Source organism: Agelaius phoeniceus, chromosome 7, assembly GCF_051311805.1.
Source record: "Agelaius phoeniceus isolate bAgePho1 chromosome 7, bAgePho1.hap1, whole genome shotgun sequence".
NCBI lineage: Eukaryota > Metazoa > Chordata > Aves > Passeriformes > Icteridae > Agelaius > Agelaius phoeniceus.
Genome location: NC_135271.1, coordinates 11425949 through 11441828, shown reverse-complemented (window position 1 = coordinate 11441828; position 15880 = coordinate 11425949). Strand labels below are relative to the sequence as shown.

General features: G+C 45.2%; 1 protein-coding gene across 13 annotated transcripts in view; it reads left to right on the top strand.

Moving 5' to 3' along the window:
- The window catches only part of AGAP1 (ArfGAP with GTPase domain, ankyrin repeat and PH domain 1), a 325885-nt gene that overhangs the window by 269974 nt on the left and 40031 nt on the right, over positions 1-15880 (top strand). For all 13 annotated transcript variants that reach the window (XM_077180980.1, XM_077180979.1, XM_077180978.1 and 10 more), the window contains 3 exons: positions 5661-5815; positions 7919-8009; positions 14426-14648. In XM_077180980.1, the coding sequence (XP_077037095.1) occupies positions 5661-5815; positions 7919-8009; positions 14426-14648 (469 nt within the window). The remainder of the gene's footprint in view (positions 1-5660; positions 5816-7918; positions 8010-14425; positions 14649-15880) is intronic.

Below are 15880 nucleotides of genomic sequence, written 5' to 3'. Positions count from 1 at the left end.
TATATACTAGTATACAGTATATAATAGTATATTATATAAATAGCAGTGAGTATATAATATTTATATAGCATATAAATAGCAGGGAGTTCTGCTTCAAACAAACCCCACTCTGGTTTTAAGGGTACCTTGTACCTGTTATCATGGCAGTGTTATTAAAATACAGAATAATTTCTCCTGTACCAACAGATTTCAGGCCAGGTTGGACAGGGCTTGGAGCATCCTGGGATAGTGGAAGGTGTCCCATGACAGGGGGTGGAGCGGGGTGAGCTTTGTGGTCTCTTCCAGCTCAAACCAACCTGTGATTCTATGATTTTGCAGCACAGCAGGAAGGATTATCTTTAAGGAACTAAAAACCTGTACTCTGCATGGATAAAGATATAAAATCCTGATTTTTCCCCTCCTTACTGTTGCATGATTTTGGTTGGATTTGTTGGGCACGGAGGGAAAACTTTTTTGTTTGGGTACTCATACTTGGCAGTCCCAAGCTACTTTTGGTTTTAAAGTAATGCTGTTGCTGCCATGCAGGAAGTTACATGTAAACTGGAATTTTTTTTAAATTTTTCTGTCTGATCTGAATTTTTAAAAATTTTTCATCTTGGGTTGTCTTGGCACCCAAATAAAACATCGAGCCCAAGAGGGAGAGGGCTTCAATGCCTTCAGCCTTTCTCCACCACTCAGAGAAATGTGATTTAAACCAGAATAAAACTCTTCCAGTGGAACACAACCTTTACCAAGAGCTGTGGGCAAGCGACAGCAGAGCTCCCTTGTCCTGATGGGGTTGATTTTCAAAACTAATTAGATTTAGACACTGGGTTTGGAAAGGGGAGAGAAGTATTAGCATAGCCATGCCCAGTGGGACATGGCACAAATATTTCCTTAATTGAGGCTGCTAATAAACATACTTATCTGCCAAGTGAGGGGGGTGATTCTCACTGAGTGGCAGAGGTAACTGACCCAACCCACGTGGGACATAAATAACACAATTGTTGTAAACAAACCGTGCTTGTAAACAACTCCTGTTGCTTCCCAGGGCACCCCAGCAGCTCTTCCCTCTCCTCCTTTTGAAAGGATGAAGGGTTATGGTGCTTGAGCAGAAGAGATTTTCAGGAGAGATGAAAAAGGAGCTGAAATAGGTCTGGGTGTTACTTGAGGCAGGCTTGGCTGGGATTCAGGCTGCAACCTCAGCTCTTGAAGGTGCTTCAGGAGCATTTGAAACACACCCTCGAGGGGGTTTGGTGCTGCACTTGACTTCTTCCTGGGAAGTGTTTCCTGTGTGAGTGGCACCACCCTCCAGGTGTGCATGATGAGTTACTGTTAATTAGCAGCAGCACCAGCATCCTCTGCTGTCACACAGCTGTGCTGGGCAGAGATACAAATGCACACCCTGGTTGGCCTGGAAGCCAGAAAATCCAGTCTTATTCTGGAAAAATACTCATAAATGCCTCTTAGATGTACCTTCATATGTATTTATTTAAAAGCCACCTTCTAGGATGGGTGTGATTCCTGCACAGCAGAAAGGAGCCCTTGCCTTGCTGAAAGGTTGGACCAAGTGATCCTTGAGGTCCCTCCCCACCTGATCTTCTAGGATTTTGTGACTTGGAATTGTGTCACTCACTGGTGGTGCAAGGTGTTATTTATGCAGTTCTTAAGAGTGAGAGTAAAATAGGAGGGGAGTGGAGATGGAGACCAAGTGATTTGTGCACATTATTCAGAGCCACTCCTGAGAGACACCAGGAGGTGTGAGTGCTCCTGGACATGTGTTTTCCCTACATTCCACAGACTAAAAGTGGAGTTCTCTGGAACAAGTTATGGACTAATTGTATCCTGTGGTAATTTTCAGTGTGGGTTTCTAAACCTGATCCCAGTCCCACATCCCAAACACGTGGCGTGGGGAAGGCAGGGGGGCCATGCCCTGAACTTTTGTTTTTTCTTCCACAATCCATTGCTCCTGAGAAATTTTCTCTCTTTGTTTTCCAGAAGTGGGTGGGCTGTGGCAGTGTCTGGCTTTTGGCAGAGCAAAATAAATTGTGATGTTCACCAGAATTTTGTGCAAAATAAATTGTGAACCTGGGTTAAATGCAGTTGGCTGTGGAGGGATGATGGTGAGAAGTGTCCCTGGAACCCCAGAATGATTTGATTTGGAAGGGACCTTAAAGCCCATCCCATCCCACCCCTGTTATGAGCAGGGACACCTCCCACTATCCCAGGCTGCTCCAAGCCCCATCCAACCTGGCTTGGAACATTTCCAAGGATGGGGCAGCCACATCTGGGCACCCTAAAATTCACTGATTCCATGTGGGCTTCCACTAAAAGAAAAAACCTCCTGTGCTTTTCCCTCCATATCATCACAATCTCACAGTTTTGGTTCATTTCCCATCCTCCCCTCCCAGCCACCCTTCTCTCTTCAAAAACAAAACAAAACAAAAGGCAAAACAAACAACAACAGCATTTTAGACATCTCCTGTTGATGATAATAACTTCCAAATGGAAGTCAGTGGCAGCTGGTTCTTCACACTTTAACCCTTCCTCTGCTGCCCTTCCAGGAAATAATTGATGACTGATTGGCCCATTAACCTTTTTTTCTTTTAAAAAAAAAAAAAAGTTTGACAGCCTGAACTTGTGTAATGAGGAGGGATTCCTGGTGAAATCAGGCTGATGGCTGAGTTGCTTGCCCCTGAGGATGCAAAATTAGCCCCGTGGGACCTCGTCTGCATAGAAACTGGACACAATTAGTGTAATATCCGGTGTTATTAATGTAGTTTGGAGTAATTGGGCAGGTTGATTTCGACAGGTTGATGGTGCTAAAATACTATTATAGTGGACCTTTCCATGAATAACTGTTAAACATGGAAAACTGTTTAATAAAATTTTGTGATTGGGCTCACAGGGATTTAAATAGCACAAGCTATAATTTGGCTGAAGAGTAAAAAGTGAACAACTTCATCCTCCTGCCTGGATTTTCCTGTTCCTGTGTGCTGTGCTTAAGGACATACAGGAACAGGTTTGTTCCTTGTCTTCTGAAGGAAATGCCCTGGGGCTGATGTGGAGCAGGCACTGCTGCTTTGTTTCACAGTTGAGTTTGGGGAAAAACAAAATATTGGCATGTTTAAGCAGAAAAAATTAAGGAGGATGCCTTCAACCAGCACAGCTTTTTGGGGAATAAATCTGAAGCTTCAGTGGATATTGAATCATGGAATTATTGAGATAAGAAAAGACCTACAAGATCATCAAGTGCAGCAGTTAATCCAGCACTGCCACGTTCACCACTAATCCATGTCCCTAAGTGTCACATTTAAAAATTTTTTAAAGACTCCAAACCTCCCTGGGCAGCCCCTTCAATCCCTGAGCACCCTTTCCATGGGGAAATTCCTGCTGCTGTCCACCCTGAGCCTGCCCTGGCCCAGCCTGAGGCCGTTCCCTCTGCTCCTGTCCCTGTTCCCTGGAGCACAGCCCGACCCCCCGGCTGTCCCCTCCTGGCAGGAGCTGTGCAGAGCCACAAGGGCCTCCTGAGCCTCCTTTGCTCCAGGCTGAGCCCCTGCCCAGCTCCCTCAGCCCCTCCTGGGGCTCTAGCCCCTTCCCCAGCTCCATTTTCTTCTTTGGACCTCAAAATGTCCTTCCAGCCCCACCTGAAAAGGTGCTGCAGCTCTCCTGGGCTTATTTCTCCTGGGCAAACCAGCTCCAAGTGTGTGTGATCAGCATTCTTAAAGAGGAGATCAGAGGAGTCAGTGGTGCTGCAGAGACTTTAACTCCTGTGTTGTCCTACAGGAGCCAGTGCACAGGGCTGAATGTGACTTCATTTCTTGTGGAGTAGTTCCTCTTAGATCTTCCTCAGGAAACCCTGAAAGCTCTGCTTGATAAACGAGGCTTTGGCCATGATTAATTCATGGCATTTTGGGTAATGCCTCTACCTGTTTGTCTGGAACAGTGTGTTGCTAAAGTGGAACACTTGTAGCTGTGCATCATTCATCTTTGACCCAGGTGAATGACATGGAGCTGTGCCAGGGGGGTTTAGGTGGGATTTTAGGAAAAGGTTCTTCCCCCACAGGGTGCTGGGCACTGCCCAGGCTCCCCAGGGTTTGGGCACAGCCCCAGGGCTGCCAGAGCTCCAGGAGGGTTTGGACACCACTCCAGGGATGGACAGGGTGAGATTGTTGGGGGTCTGATCCTTCTGGATCCCTTCCAACTCTGGATATTCCATGTTTTCTTTTCCCACTTTTCCCACTTCCCATGCACTGTTTTCCAGTAAATTAACTGGACTTTCAGGTACCTCCCTGCACCTGAAAATGATATTCAGCTCTGTGTTTATCCCCACCTGGAGGTGCCAAGTCACCTCCTGCTGCCTTTGAGGCATCCTTACAGCATGACATGGAGTTCATCCAAGAAAAGCCCTTGTCCCCCAGCTTGGGAACACAGCTGCCAGCAGTGCTGTCCTTAAATCTGCTGCTGGATTTGTCCCTGATCTTTGCATGTTTATAGATGATGAGGGAACACAGTAGTGCCATGGCTCTGAATATATAATCAGTCATTATCAGACAAAATGTTCTTTCTGAAGCTCGTTATGGCTGATGTTCACCAGAATTTTGTGCTCTATTATTCTTTTCCTTTCATGCTTCATGCCAGCCCGCCCCAATTGCACTTAGCTCTGTTTCAGCTTCCTTGATTTTCTTTTTTTTTAATTTGGCATTGGTGTCCCATGTGTAGGTGGGGTGTGTGTCCATTTATTTCAGTGCTGCTGGTATTTCCATGTGCTGCTCCTCTGGCCTGAATACTTGTCCTCCTCCTCCAGCAGCCCTAAGGATATTTCAGTGACCCTCTCTCCTGGCTTCTCAGATCATTTTCTCATCTCCCATGTCACATGTGGATGTTGAATAGGTTGAACTGATTTTAAGCCTGTATTGTAGCCCAGTAATTATTATTATTATTATCCCAGTATTTGTGCTGTAGAGGAGAAAATGTCCACATCTGCTTTAATATATCTGTGCTTGTAAAAACTGCTTGAAAGAAGAGGGTAAATTGTTACATATTCTGTATTGTCAGCTCTTTGTGGTCCATTCATCTTTTATTTTGTGGTACCCTTTGATTTTTACATTATGCAGCTTTTAGCACCTCAGGTTTAAATCTGAATGATGCTTGTTGGCCACTTTATGTTTGATTAAGGCACAGACTCAATTCCAAGCTCACAAACACAGGGACTGAGTATTTACCCAAACCACTGCTTTATCTGCACAGCAAAGAGTGGATCCTGGTTGTTTCCTGGTGCACTGTGCAGGGCAGGATCCAGACCTGCACTCACAGAATTTGCACAATCCCAGAATGGTTTGGACTGGAAGGGACCTTCAAAATTATCCAGTGCCACCCCCTGCAATGGGCAGGGACACCTTCCACTGTCCCAGATTGATCCAAACCCTATCTAAGCTGGCCTTGGACACTTCCAGGGATCCAGGGGCAGCCACAGCTGCTCTGGGCACCCTGGGCCAGGGCCTCCCCACCCTCACAGGGAAGAATTTCTCCCCAGTATCTCATCCAAATCTACCCTCCTTCAGCTTAAAACCATTGAGTAACACAAGTTCTTACCAACCAAGATTGTTCTTTTCACTGTCCTTAACTTAATCTTTTCTTCCTATTACATTTATTTTTTTTCTTTTTTTTTTTTTTTCCAGAGCAAGAAGAGAACTTTGAGTTTATCATTGTCTCTCTCACGGGCCAGACTTGGCACTTTGAAGCAACCACCTATGAAGAGAGGGATGCATGGGTCCAAGCCATAGAGAGCCAGATCCTGGCCAGTTTACAGTCCTGTGAGAGCAGCAAGAACAAGGTATGGGGCACACAGCAATGCTGGCAATAAGCCATGGGTCAGGGGATCATCAGGATGGCAGCAAATTCTGGATTTTAAGCCCTTACTCCTCGAGCTGTGTGTGTTCCCCCCACGGCAGAGCAGGGTTGGAGCTCTCTGAACGTGGCCTGGGAGGAGCAGCTTTCCCCCTTGGAATGCATTCCTTTGGTGACAGAAGGAATCTGCTCACCTTTCCTGTCAAAACAAATGTTTAAAATCTGAGATGTCTTCAGCCAATGGTCATTTTGGGAGAACTTGTGTGTCTGGAGGGCAATTGTCTGTAAACACTTCACAGGAGAGAGCAAGGTGCTGAGTGGTGATTGAGGGACAGAAATGGCCAATGATTGTTGGTCATTTCAGTCCAGAACTGTAGTTCCTTTAATATTACCCACCTAACAGTTGTCTTTCATGATTTTATACTGCAAGGGAGACTCATATTTTTAAATGAATGCCTGCCTTCATTGCCCTGGTGTGACAGACTGGATCAAACACCAGTAATTACCATCATCATAACACAATTTGCTTCCCGTTTTGTGTTAAAAAATGGGTTTTTATCAACATATATTCCTGAGATGGAGGAAAATCACAGCTTACATGTTTCTTGCTTAGCATGGGTTCACACATTCTGAAATGAATGCGTGTTACCAGAGCACAGAAGGGGAAGTTTGTACATTAACACCTACCTAAAAAGATGAATACAAAAGGATAGAGAGTGGCTGGGTAATGGCTCAGAGAGGTTTTTCTCACTGGGTTCCCAAAGCATCTCAGGAGAACTGGCTGGAACAGCAAAGGGCAGTTGGGTGGACAGGTTTAGCAGGTGTCCCATGGCAGTTGTGTCTCCAGGTGGACATCCACAAGTCCTACTTGGTGTCTTGGTTTGAAAAGCCAGGTGTCTGCTAAGGAAGGCAGAGCCTCTCCTGAAATGGAAAATGTGAACCCCCTGCCTCTGAACTGTTATAGGTTTGAAATTAAGGGGCTCTCAGGCAAAGATATGGGAGCAGGAATAACAGTTCTTTAGTAGGGAAGGAAAAAAAACCCAAACCAATGCAGTAATACAAAACAACACTGACAGAGTGAGAATATGGCCTGACTCCCTGTGTGTCAGGGTGTTGGCGGCAGTCCCGTTAAAGGGTGGCTGCAGCCCTCCTGCAGAGACAGGTATGGTTCTGCTGGAGCAGGGATCCTGTAGAAGGGTGGAGTTTTCCTCTGAAGATCCAGTGGTGGAGTAGATTGGTCTGGTCTTCCTCTGGGAATCCAGTGGGAAAGGGCTGTTCCTCTGGGAATCCAGTGGGAAAGGTGCTGTGGTGTTCCAACTGTCAGATTATATCCAGGAAGGAATGCTTGGCTCCTCCCTCTGGGCAGAGCTTCTCCCAATGGGATGATGTAATTTTATCAGTCATTTATCAGTGACACTCAATGGCCCATGAACACACGATATTTCCCCGAGGGAGGACTGGTTTGTGGGAGAGATAAAGAAAACTGCCCAATGAACAGAAGAGAACTGCCCCAGCTCTAACAGACACAGAATAGAATTCACACCCCCAGGCACATCTTGCATTTCCAGCCTAAGACAGTTGGCTAGAGCTAATCTGCCTGTACATCAGGAGAGTCTCCCCCAGCAGAGGTCATGGGCAGGTCATCATGGGGAGCATTTAAAGGGGAGCCATGGGGTGAAATCTGACCTTTGGATGATGAAAAAGTTCCAGCCCCTTCTGCAAACCGTCCCTTAGTCTTCATTAGCACAAGCACACACATCAATAAAAGAAATTGATCTTGTAAAATAATATTCTTGTCTCATTTATCTCAAGAAGCAAGCCTACAGTGTGGCTGCTGCTCTTGGGAAGAGCAGGGTTCATTCCCAAGCTCCATTTCCCTCTGTTAGAATCCAGGCTGGAGACCCTAAAAGTCTGGGAGGTGCCAAGGGACCATTGTTCCTTGAGAGGCAACTCAAGACTTGAGGTTCCTTGACTGTATTAATTTGACCTTGGTCTGAGCTTTGGGGTTGGCTGCTCATTCAGCTGACAGTGGTGTCATTGGGGTTTTTCTGGGTTCCTGCTGCTCACCGGTGTCTCTGGCTCCCTGCAGTCGCGTCTGACCAGTCAGAACGAGGCCATGGCCCTGCAGTCCATCAGGAACATCAGAGGCAACTCCCACTGCGTGGACTGCGAGGCACAGAGTGAGTACAGCACCTGACTGCACCTCTGACCCCTCCTCCCTGGCCAGGCCCTGGCAGCACCCAGCCCTGCCTCCCTGGGGGGGGGTTCAGCTGTTGGTTTCTCTGGGTTTGGATTGAAGGCACTCCAGACAGTCATTCCTGTTTGGACTCGGGTGTTTGTTATTTCTTATCAGTAAAACAGTCTCACAGCCATGAGTTCAGCAGCTTTTCATCAGAAAGCACAAAATGGCCAACAATCTCTTGTTACAAGGTCTTTTAAAGCTAAATTATTCAATTAAGAATTTACACTTAGATTTCCCCTTTTAACCCAATAACTGTCCCAAAGAGCTGCAATGCAGATTTTTCCACCCAATTACAAAATGCCACCCAAACCCATGGAGAAGGAGGAAGAAGAAGCATGAAGAAGAAACCCAGGAGGACACCCTGTGCCCTCCATCTTGCTGCCGTCCACTACATACTAAAAATCCCAAAACCTAAATCTCTCACCAAGTGATACACCTACACTGCTGTCTACAATCTACTTCACATTTTTGTGGATAATAGTCTATCTAGTCTATCTTCCTATCTTTAGGAAACTTTCTCCATGAATGAGGGGCAAAGTCAGTGCTGCCCTGGGGGTCAGGGCACCCCAGAGCAGACAGAGAAATATTCCTGGTGTCCTGGGTTTCCACAGCTCCCTGCTGTGGCATCCCCTCCCTTGTTTGCACATCTCTGCTTCGTGAAGGATTTGCTTAACCAGACTTGTTTGATCTTAATTTATGCTCAATATCTGCCACATCAAGTGCATCCTGATTTTTCCCCCTCGTTGTTTCACGTTGAATGTCAGCATTTCTGTACTTCCCTTCAAAGAAAAGGCAGAAAGTTTGCTGTTTGACACCAGTCCTTGCCATTTCCCTCCTGTTTTGTGTGGTGAGAGCACACGTGCCATGGTAATATTTTCGAAGAGGTAGAGCTTGATTGCTGCTTTTTTGGTTTGGTTTTTCAGGCTTGCTTGTCAGAAGAAACCAAAGTCATTGCTCATTATATCTGGATACTAGAAAACTGATTTTGGATTTTTTTTTTTCTTCCCCTTTGTGTTTCTTCTCCCCCTTTTTTTTTTATTTTTTGAAACATATGCTTAGTGTTCAGAAGAGTGTTCTCAGGAATACTTTGAGCTGTGCTTCACCTCACTAACCCCGACTGAGGCCATTATTCTGGTGCTCTTTAGTTCCAGGGGTTTGCAACAAAGCCACAGAAAGGAAGTTCTCTTGCTCTAAAGCAATTAGTTGTAGGAGCTAAAGGACTGAGAACTTGTGCATTTTTATTTCTTTGATATTTGGAAGTCAGAACTTTCCTTGCCATTTTGACACATGCTTAAAATGGAAAAATATTCGCTTACTTTTCTTCAGGTGTGATTTTTATTTTTAAAGATTGGCTGCTCGGGATTCTGACTCCTGGCCTAAGCCATTCTGACCCCCCAGTGTAAAAGGAACATTTGTACACTATTGCAGGTGCTTTTGCACCAATAATTTGGTCCCTGCTTTGACTTTAAGTGATCCAGCACATGCTAAACCAGGGAAAAGCTTGGTTTGAGTGGTGTTTTAGCATCTGGGGCCCAAAGCAAGTCTTATTTATTGGTGTTCTTTCATAGTGACCTGGCAGCCATTGAGATTTCCCCCAAAGCTTTGATGCAGCTCAGGAGGAAAGCAGGAAGGGTGTGTGCTGTGGATGAGTAGGGGGTCTGGGAGTGACCTGCATGGATATTTAGCTCATTTATGGATATTTAGCTCATTTGAAGCACTCACTGCTGCCTCTGAGCAGCCCATGGTGGGAGTGGTGCTGGGTCCTGCTCCACTGGGAGTGGCCTAGCCTTGATTTTCCTAGCCTTGATAACTAGATATATATTTATAAAATATACAAATATATTTAATATATATATTTATGGTAGGTTATATTATATATCCATAAGATGCAATCCCTTCAGTGCAGACAACTTTCACACCCAACATCCTTCTAATCCACCTCAGCCCTACCCAGACTCCACACTTCTAGCCTTGCTAACTGCATATTTATTTATAAAATATACAAACATATTCCATTTATATATATATATATTTATGGGGTTTATATTATGTATTTTTAAGATACAATCCCTTCAGTGCAGACAACTTCCACATCATCTGATCCACCTCAGCTCTACCCAGACTCCACACTCCTAGCCTTGCTAACTAGATACTTATTTATAAAATATACAAACATATTCTATTGTTTTTATAGTTATTTATTTATTTATTTATGGGATGTTATATAATATATCCATAAGATGCAGTCCCTTCAGTGCAGACAATTTCCACAGCATCCTTCTGATCCACCTCAGCCCTACCCACACTCCACACTCCTAGCCTTGCTAACTAGATATGTATTTATAAAATATACAATTACATTTTTATTTATATATTTTGGGAGGTTATATTATGTATCTATAAGATGCAATCCCTTCAGTGCAGACAACTTCTACAACATCCTTCTGATCCACCTCAGCTCTGCCCAGACTGTCCCCAAGGCTGGTGTTTCTCTCCCCAACCATGCACTTATCCCAGGATTTATGCAGCCAGGATGAATGCTTCATCAAGAAAATGCTTGTGCAAGAAAACAGCATTTTTTTTACCCTTTTTGGGGTTTTTTTCCCCCCACCCAATCTGGTTCTCAGCCAGATTGCTCATGGGTCAAGCTGGCCCCGGTGCCTGGTGCCAGCAGCAGGGATGTGCCAGGAGCTCGTTGCTGGGAGAGGGCAGAGTGGGACAGCCCATTCTGGCAACACTCTGTTATGTGGCTTTTATGGGGGGATGACTTTGGAATCTCAGCTGGACTTGTTTGGATTCTCACAGATGATTTATACCCTCTTTGACTCCTCTTGCTGTTTGACCTTCCTGATTTTAAGGCCACTGTCGTTCCTTGGAAAAATGTGAGCTATTTCCAAAGCTGTGGATCTTAAAGTGTAAACACACACACAGGGAGGAGGTGAACCTCAGCCTGCTACTTTTTCTGCAGGGCTTTGCTTTATTCCCTTGCCTCCCTTGCTGCGGAGGTCCTTACCCCCAGAGCACTTAACATCACAACCCAGGCACTCGGTGGAAGCCTCACGCTGTTTGCATTTCCACAGAGCCAGATGTTAGGGGGCACAGGAGTGTGAGATGTTGCCATCCCTCAGCTCTATTCAGGAGCCATCAATCTTCCACTTCAGAAGTCTCATTCTCCCTCTTTCTGGAGCTCTTTGCCTTTTGAGCACTTTGTTTCACCAGGGAATTCTGCCTTGTTGGGTGTTAATCCAGCAGCTGTGTTCCACCAGCATCCCTGCCCTTTGGCAGCCTCCAGCTAAAGTTATTCAATATTCTCCTGCCAACATTCCCATCCCAGAGCAAGAGAAGAGGCAAAGTTCTCTTTAGGAGCTGGAGTTTGTGCCCAGGAAATGATTTAATGTTTCAAAAGGAAGCTGGTGTTGCCTTTTCCAAAGCAGCAGAGTCCCGGTGCTGACTCTCTCTGGAAAAGCCACCCAAGGTGATCCAATAGTTCAGGCAAACCCAGCTGAATTCTGGATTTTGGCTCAGCAGAGGATAAATAGCAGTCACCTCTTCCAAGATACCTGGAGAAGATGGAGCATCAGGTCTTTGCTGTTGTAGAAGAAAACAGGGAGGGTTTAAAAAACATGGATTCTCATCATGAGTTTTCCATTCCAGGAGTCTGATCATATACTCTGGTGTAGTTTGTATTTGAAAGCCAAACATTGAGATAATAATTTGGACAATCTTGTCCCACTCATCACAAAATTCAGTTTTTCATGCAGAATAGGAAAAAAAAAAAGAATAGGAGAGTTGCAAACTTCTCTCCCCCTTCTGCAGCTACTGGATATGCCTTCACCCCTGCTTCTTCTTTCCCTGGCTCTTCTGCTCCTCCTTCCAGCAATTCCTGCTGCTCAGCCCAGGGATATCTCACAGCTGCTGACCTCAGGAAGGTTCAGCCATTCATCAGAATCCAAAGGGATGAAGGAGACAGTGGGGATGGGTTATTCTCCTTAGGGAGTGTTCACCTCCAAAGGGTGAAGCTGATTGAGGTGAGAGTCAGAGTGGGGAAGAATTTTCAGGGAAGGAGTGAGCTGAGCATTTTTGAGGCTATGAACAGCTGAAAATTGTAATCTGGATGTATTCAGTGGTGCTAAAAAGCTCATTTTTTGTTTGACCAATTCTAAGTAAAGCACTTCTAGCTGCACTGAGTGGGCTTTTTCTTCCTTTTGCTGTCAAGCCTTGATGCCCACACCTGCTCAAACCTTGATGCCCACACCTGCCACATGTTTGTGAACATCCTCCAATTCAGAGTTACTCTCACCATCAGCAGGAAAAGGGAGCTGGGTTTGCATCATCTTTAAAGTTAAAGAAACCCCAACCTTGAATAATTACAGCTTTCTAACCACTTGTGGTGTGCATTGGTGAAAATAATTTTTATTTCTGTAACAAGTTCAGCCCTTGCCTTGCCTCGTTTGCCACATTCCCACCCAGCTCTGTGTTGTCAGATTGTTGAAATTGAAAATAATATCTTGCTAAAATTTCATGGAACCTCCTGGTGGTTGTTTTGGGGGACTCCTTCAGTCCTAGCAGTGCTGGCAACTGAGAGGCTCTTCCAACCCAAACCATTCTGTGATGCTCTGAAGCAGGGGAGTATTTAAAGAATTTTTTCTGTATGAGATGCACTACATGTGCTTCAAGTGGAGAGGTGTTTGGGAGGGAGGTCAGGTCCTTAACTCCAGTTCTGTCAGAATAATTGGAATAATGTGAGTTGGTATTCCATTCTCCTGCTTCATTCTGAGTTCATGCCTCTTAGAGCTCATTGCACTTTGGATTTTTGTGAGGATAACCCTGGCCTTTGCAGGTCAGGGGTTTCATCCGAGTCACAGTTTGCAAATTCCAAATTATTACTTGCTGTGTTCAAATTTATACCAACAAATTGAGATTTTGAGGGATTTTTAATATGTTTCAGGTACACCACTGGTACCCTCACTGGCAAAACAACAGTGGAGGTATATGAAGAATTATGGAATTGAAAGAGTTTGTTGTAGTTGTTGTACCAAAAGCTTGGAAAGCATGGCAGGAGTTTTGTTTCACCTGATTTTTTTGAGATCTGAAATGTTGTATATTTATAATGTGGATATTAAATTATGTATAATATAGGACTTGGTATGAACAGGAACTTCTAAACAAAAGATGTGCTTTTCTGCTCAAGTGGAATAAGACGGGGGATTTTTCTTTTTGATTGCATTTTTAGATTTCAATGGACTCGTTGAAAAATGTCAGTCAGTGCCTTCAGTGAAATGTGGGACTTCACAATTAAAATTATTTCCTTTCCTATTTTTTGTCCAAACATGACATGGGAAAGAACTAGAAAATGTTTTGTTTCTACATATTTTGGCTGCCAGAAATAGCTTTTCAGTTGTGGGTTACACAAAGTCGAGACGAGACTTTGGATGAATTTTTCACAACAGAAGGAAACACTGGAAATTCATTTTCTATCAGCTCCTAATCTTGTTTAGATAGGAACAAGAATTGCCTGCCCTCTTAATTTATCCCCATTTTCCTGCATGGCATTTGGGGTAGTTCTTTGGGATGCACAGAATGAGGCATGAAGAAAAGATCTGGTTAGGAAAAAACCAACCAAAATTCCTCTCATGTGTCTTCAGTTGCATTTGTTAAGGTGAATGTTTGTTGGGAGAGAAGGCAATCCATACAAATCTAGATTTGAATTACACAGTACAGTGGCAAAAGAGCTTTGAACCATGTTGGGAAATGGGCTTTCCCATCCTGTGTCAGGTTTGTCCCAGTGTCACCCTGTGTGGGGTTGTTTTGGGTGGGTGCAATCCTTCTGGCTCGTGCCCTGGAACTGGGGGTGTTCCAGGTGGGACATTTCCACCTTGGTGTTTATCTCCCTGATGCTGGAGATGGAAGAAGAGTGAGATGGAAGGGCCACACATAGCTGCTGGTGTGTGTGGTTATTGATGGAGTTAGCAGGAGATAATTGTTTCTAGGCTTTGTTTTTTTCTCCTTTTCCCCTTTCAGCTGACTACAAGCAGCTCTGGGTTCCCAGGGAGGGACTTTCTTCACTGCTCCATCATCCTTTACCCACCACCATGGTTATATTGCCTCTGTTTCTCCTTTCCCCTCTAGTTCATTGGGGTTTTTTGGCTGGAGGTGGAGTGATGCATCCTTTGAGACACCACATTTCATTTTTCTGTACCCTTGAATCGTTGGCATCTCCACTGACCCTGGACAACCTCCCAGCTGCTCCATAGGACAAGACACCTCTAGAACCAAAACCTTCATGCACAACCACCAGCTGGGAAGTTCTGTGGGGTGTTCCCTTGTCCTAACTGCTGTGTCCTTGCCCTGCAGACCCCGACTGGGCCAGCCTCAACCTGGGAGCCCTCATCTGCATCGAATGCTCAGGTATCCACCGCAACCTCGGCACGCACCTGTCCCGCGTGCGCTCCCTGGACCTGGACGACTGGCCCATCGAGCTCATCAAGGTCATGTCAGCCATTGGCAACGAGCTGGCCAACAGTGTGTGGGAGGAGAACAGCCAAGGCCACGTGAAGCCTTCCCCAGACTCCACCAGGTGGGTTCGTGCTCGCCGCGCCTCGCCCGGCGCGCGCCACCACCGCTTTGGAGCTCTCCCTTGTGGGAAAGTCGTGATTTATAACCTCACCTTGTTTATAACCTCACCTTGTTTATAGCCTCACTGTGTGCCCAGGGAGAACGTGTGTCAAAGTGGGAGGTGGCAAAATTTGAGTGACCTCATTGCTTTCTCGCTCTTGTGGAGGTTTGCTCAGCAGCTCTGCAGTTTTCTGTTCAGGGGGAGATGCAAACCTCCCACCTGCTTCTTCCTCCATCCAAACTGTCCTGTCATGTGCTCCTTTGTCTCAGTGGGCCACCAAGTTCCTGCCTTTTGGACTGTTAGTTTGTCATTAACAATCTCCCTTCAGAGTTTCAGGGGATTTGTACCCGGCTGTCAGGTCTTTGGATGAATTTTTCACAACAATCTGCTCAGGGGTGTTCCAAGTCCTGCTGGCCATGTGTGGTGTTTTCAGGGGCTCCCATGGCAGGAAGGAAAGATGAATCTGACTCCATGTTCTCAGAAGGCTGATTTATTATTTTATGATATTATATTATATTAAAGAATACTATACTAAACTATACTAAAGAATAGAGAAAGGATACAGACAGAAGGCTTAACAAGATACTAATGAAAAACTCATGACTCTTCAGAGTTTGACACAGCCTAGCTGTGATTGGTCATTGAGTAAAAGCAATTCACCTGTTGGATAAACAATCTCCAGCCACATTCCAAAGCAGCAAAACACAGGAGAAGCAAATGAGATAATTATTGTTTTCCTTTTTCTCTGAGGCTTCTCAGCTTCCCAGAGGAAGAAATCCTGGCAAAGGGATTTTTCCAGGAAATATGATGGTGACAGCCATGGACTTGTTGACTTTCTTTGGGTGTGATCTATGTGAAACCATGAGCTGCTGGGGGGCTGTCTCCTTTGAGAACAGCTCTTTACCTGCCTCTCATAGCTCCACACAGTGAAAATCTTCCTGTGAGGTGTTGTCCTACCTAAAACTGGGAGGTTTTAATGCTGAATTAATCTGATCGGTGTCAAAGACAGATCTTTTGAGAATACTTTTTCCGGTTTTGGATCAGGTGGAAGGATCACTGTGCCTGGGCCAGCTCCTGCAGCAGAGGGCTGGGTTTGTGCTCTTGTGTGTAGAAAAGTCAACTGTTCCTTCTTGCGTTATTTCGTTAGCCCTGAAAAATGAATTTGTGGTGCCACCTTTGGTTCATCTTCGAGA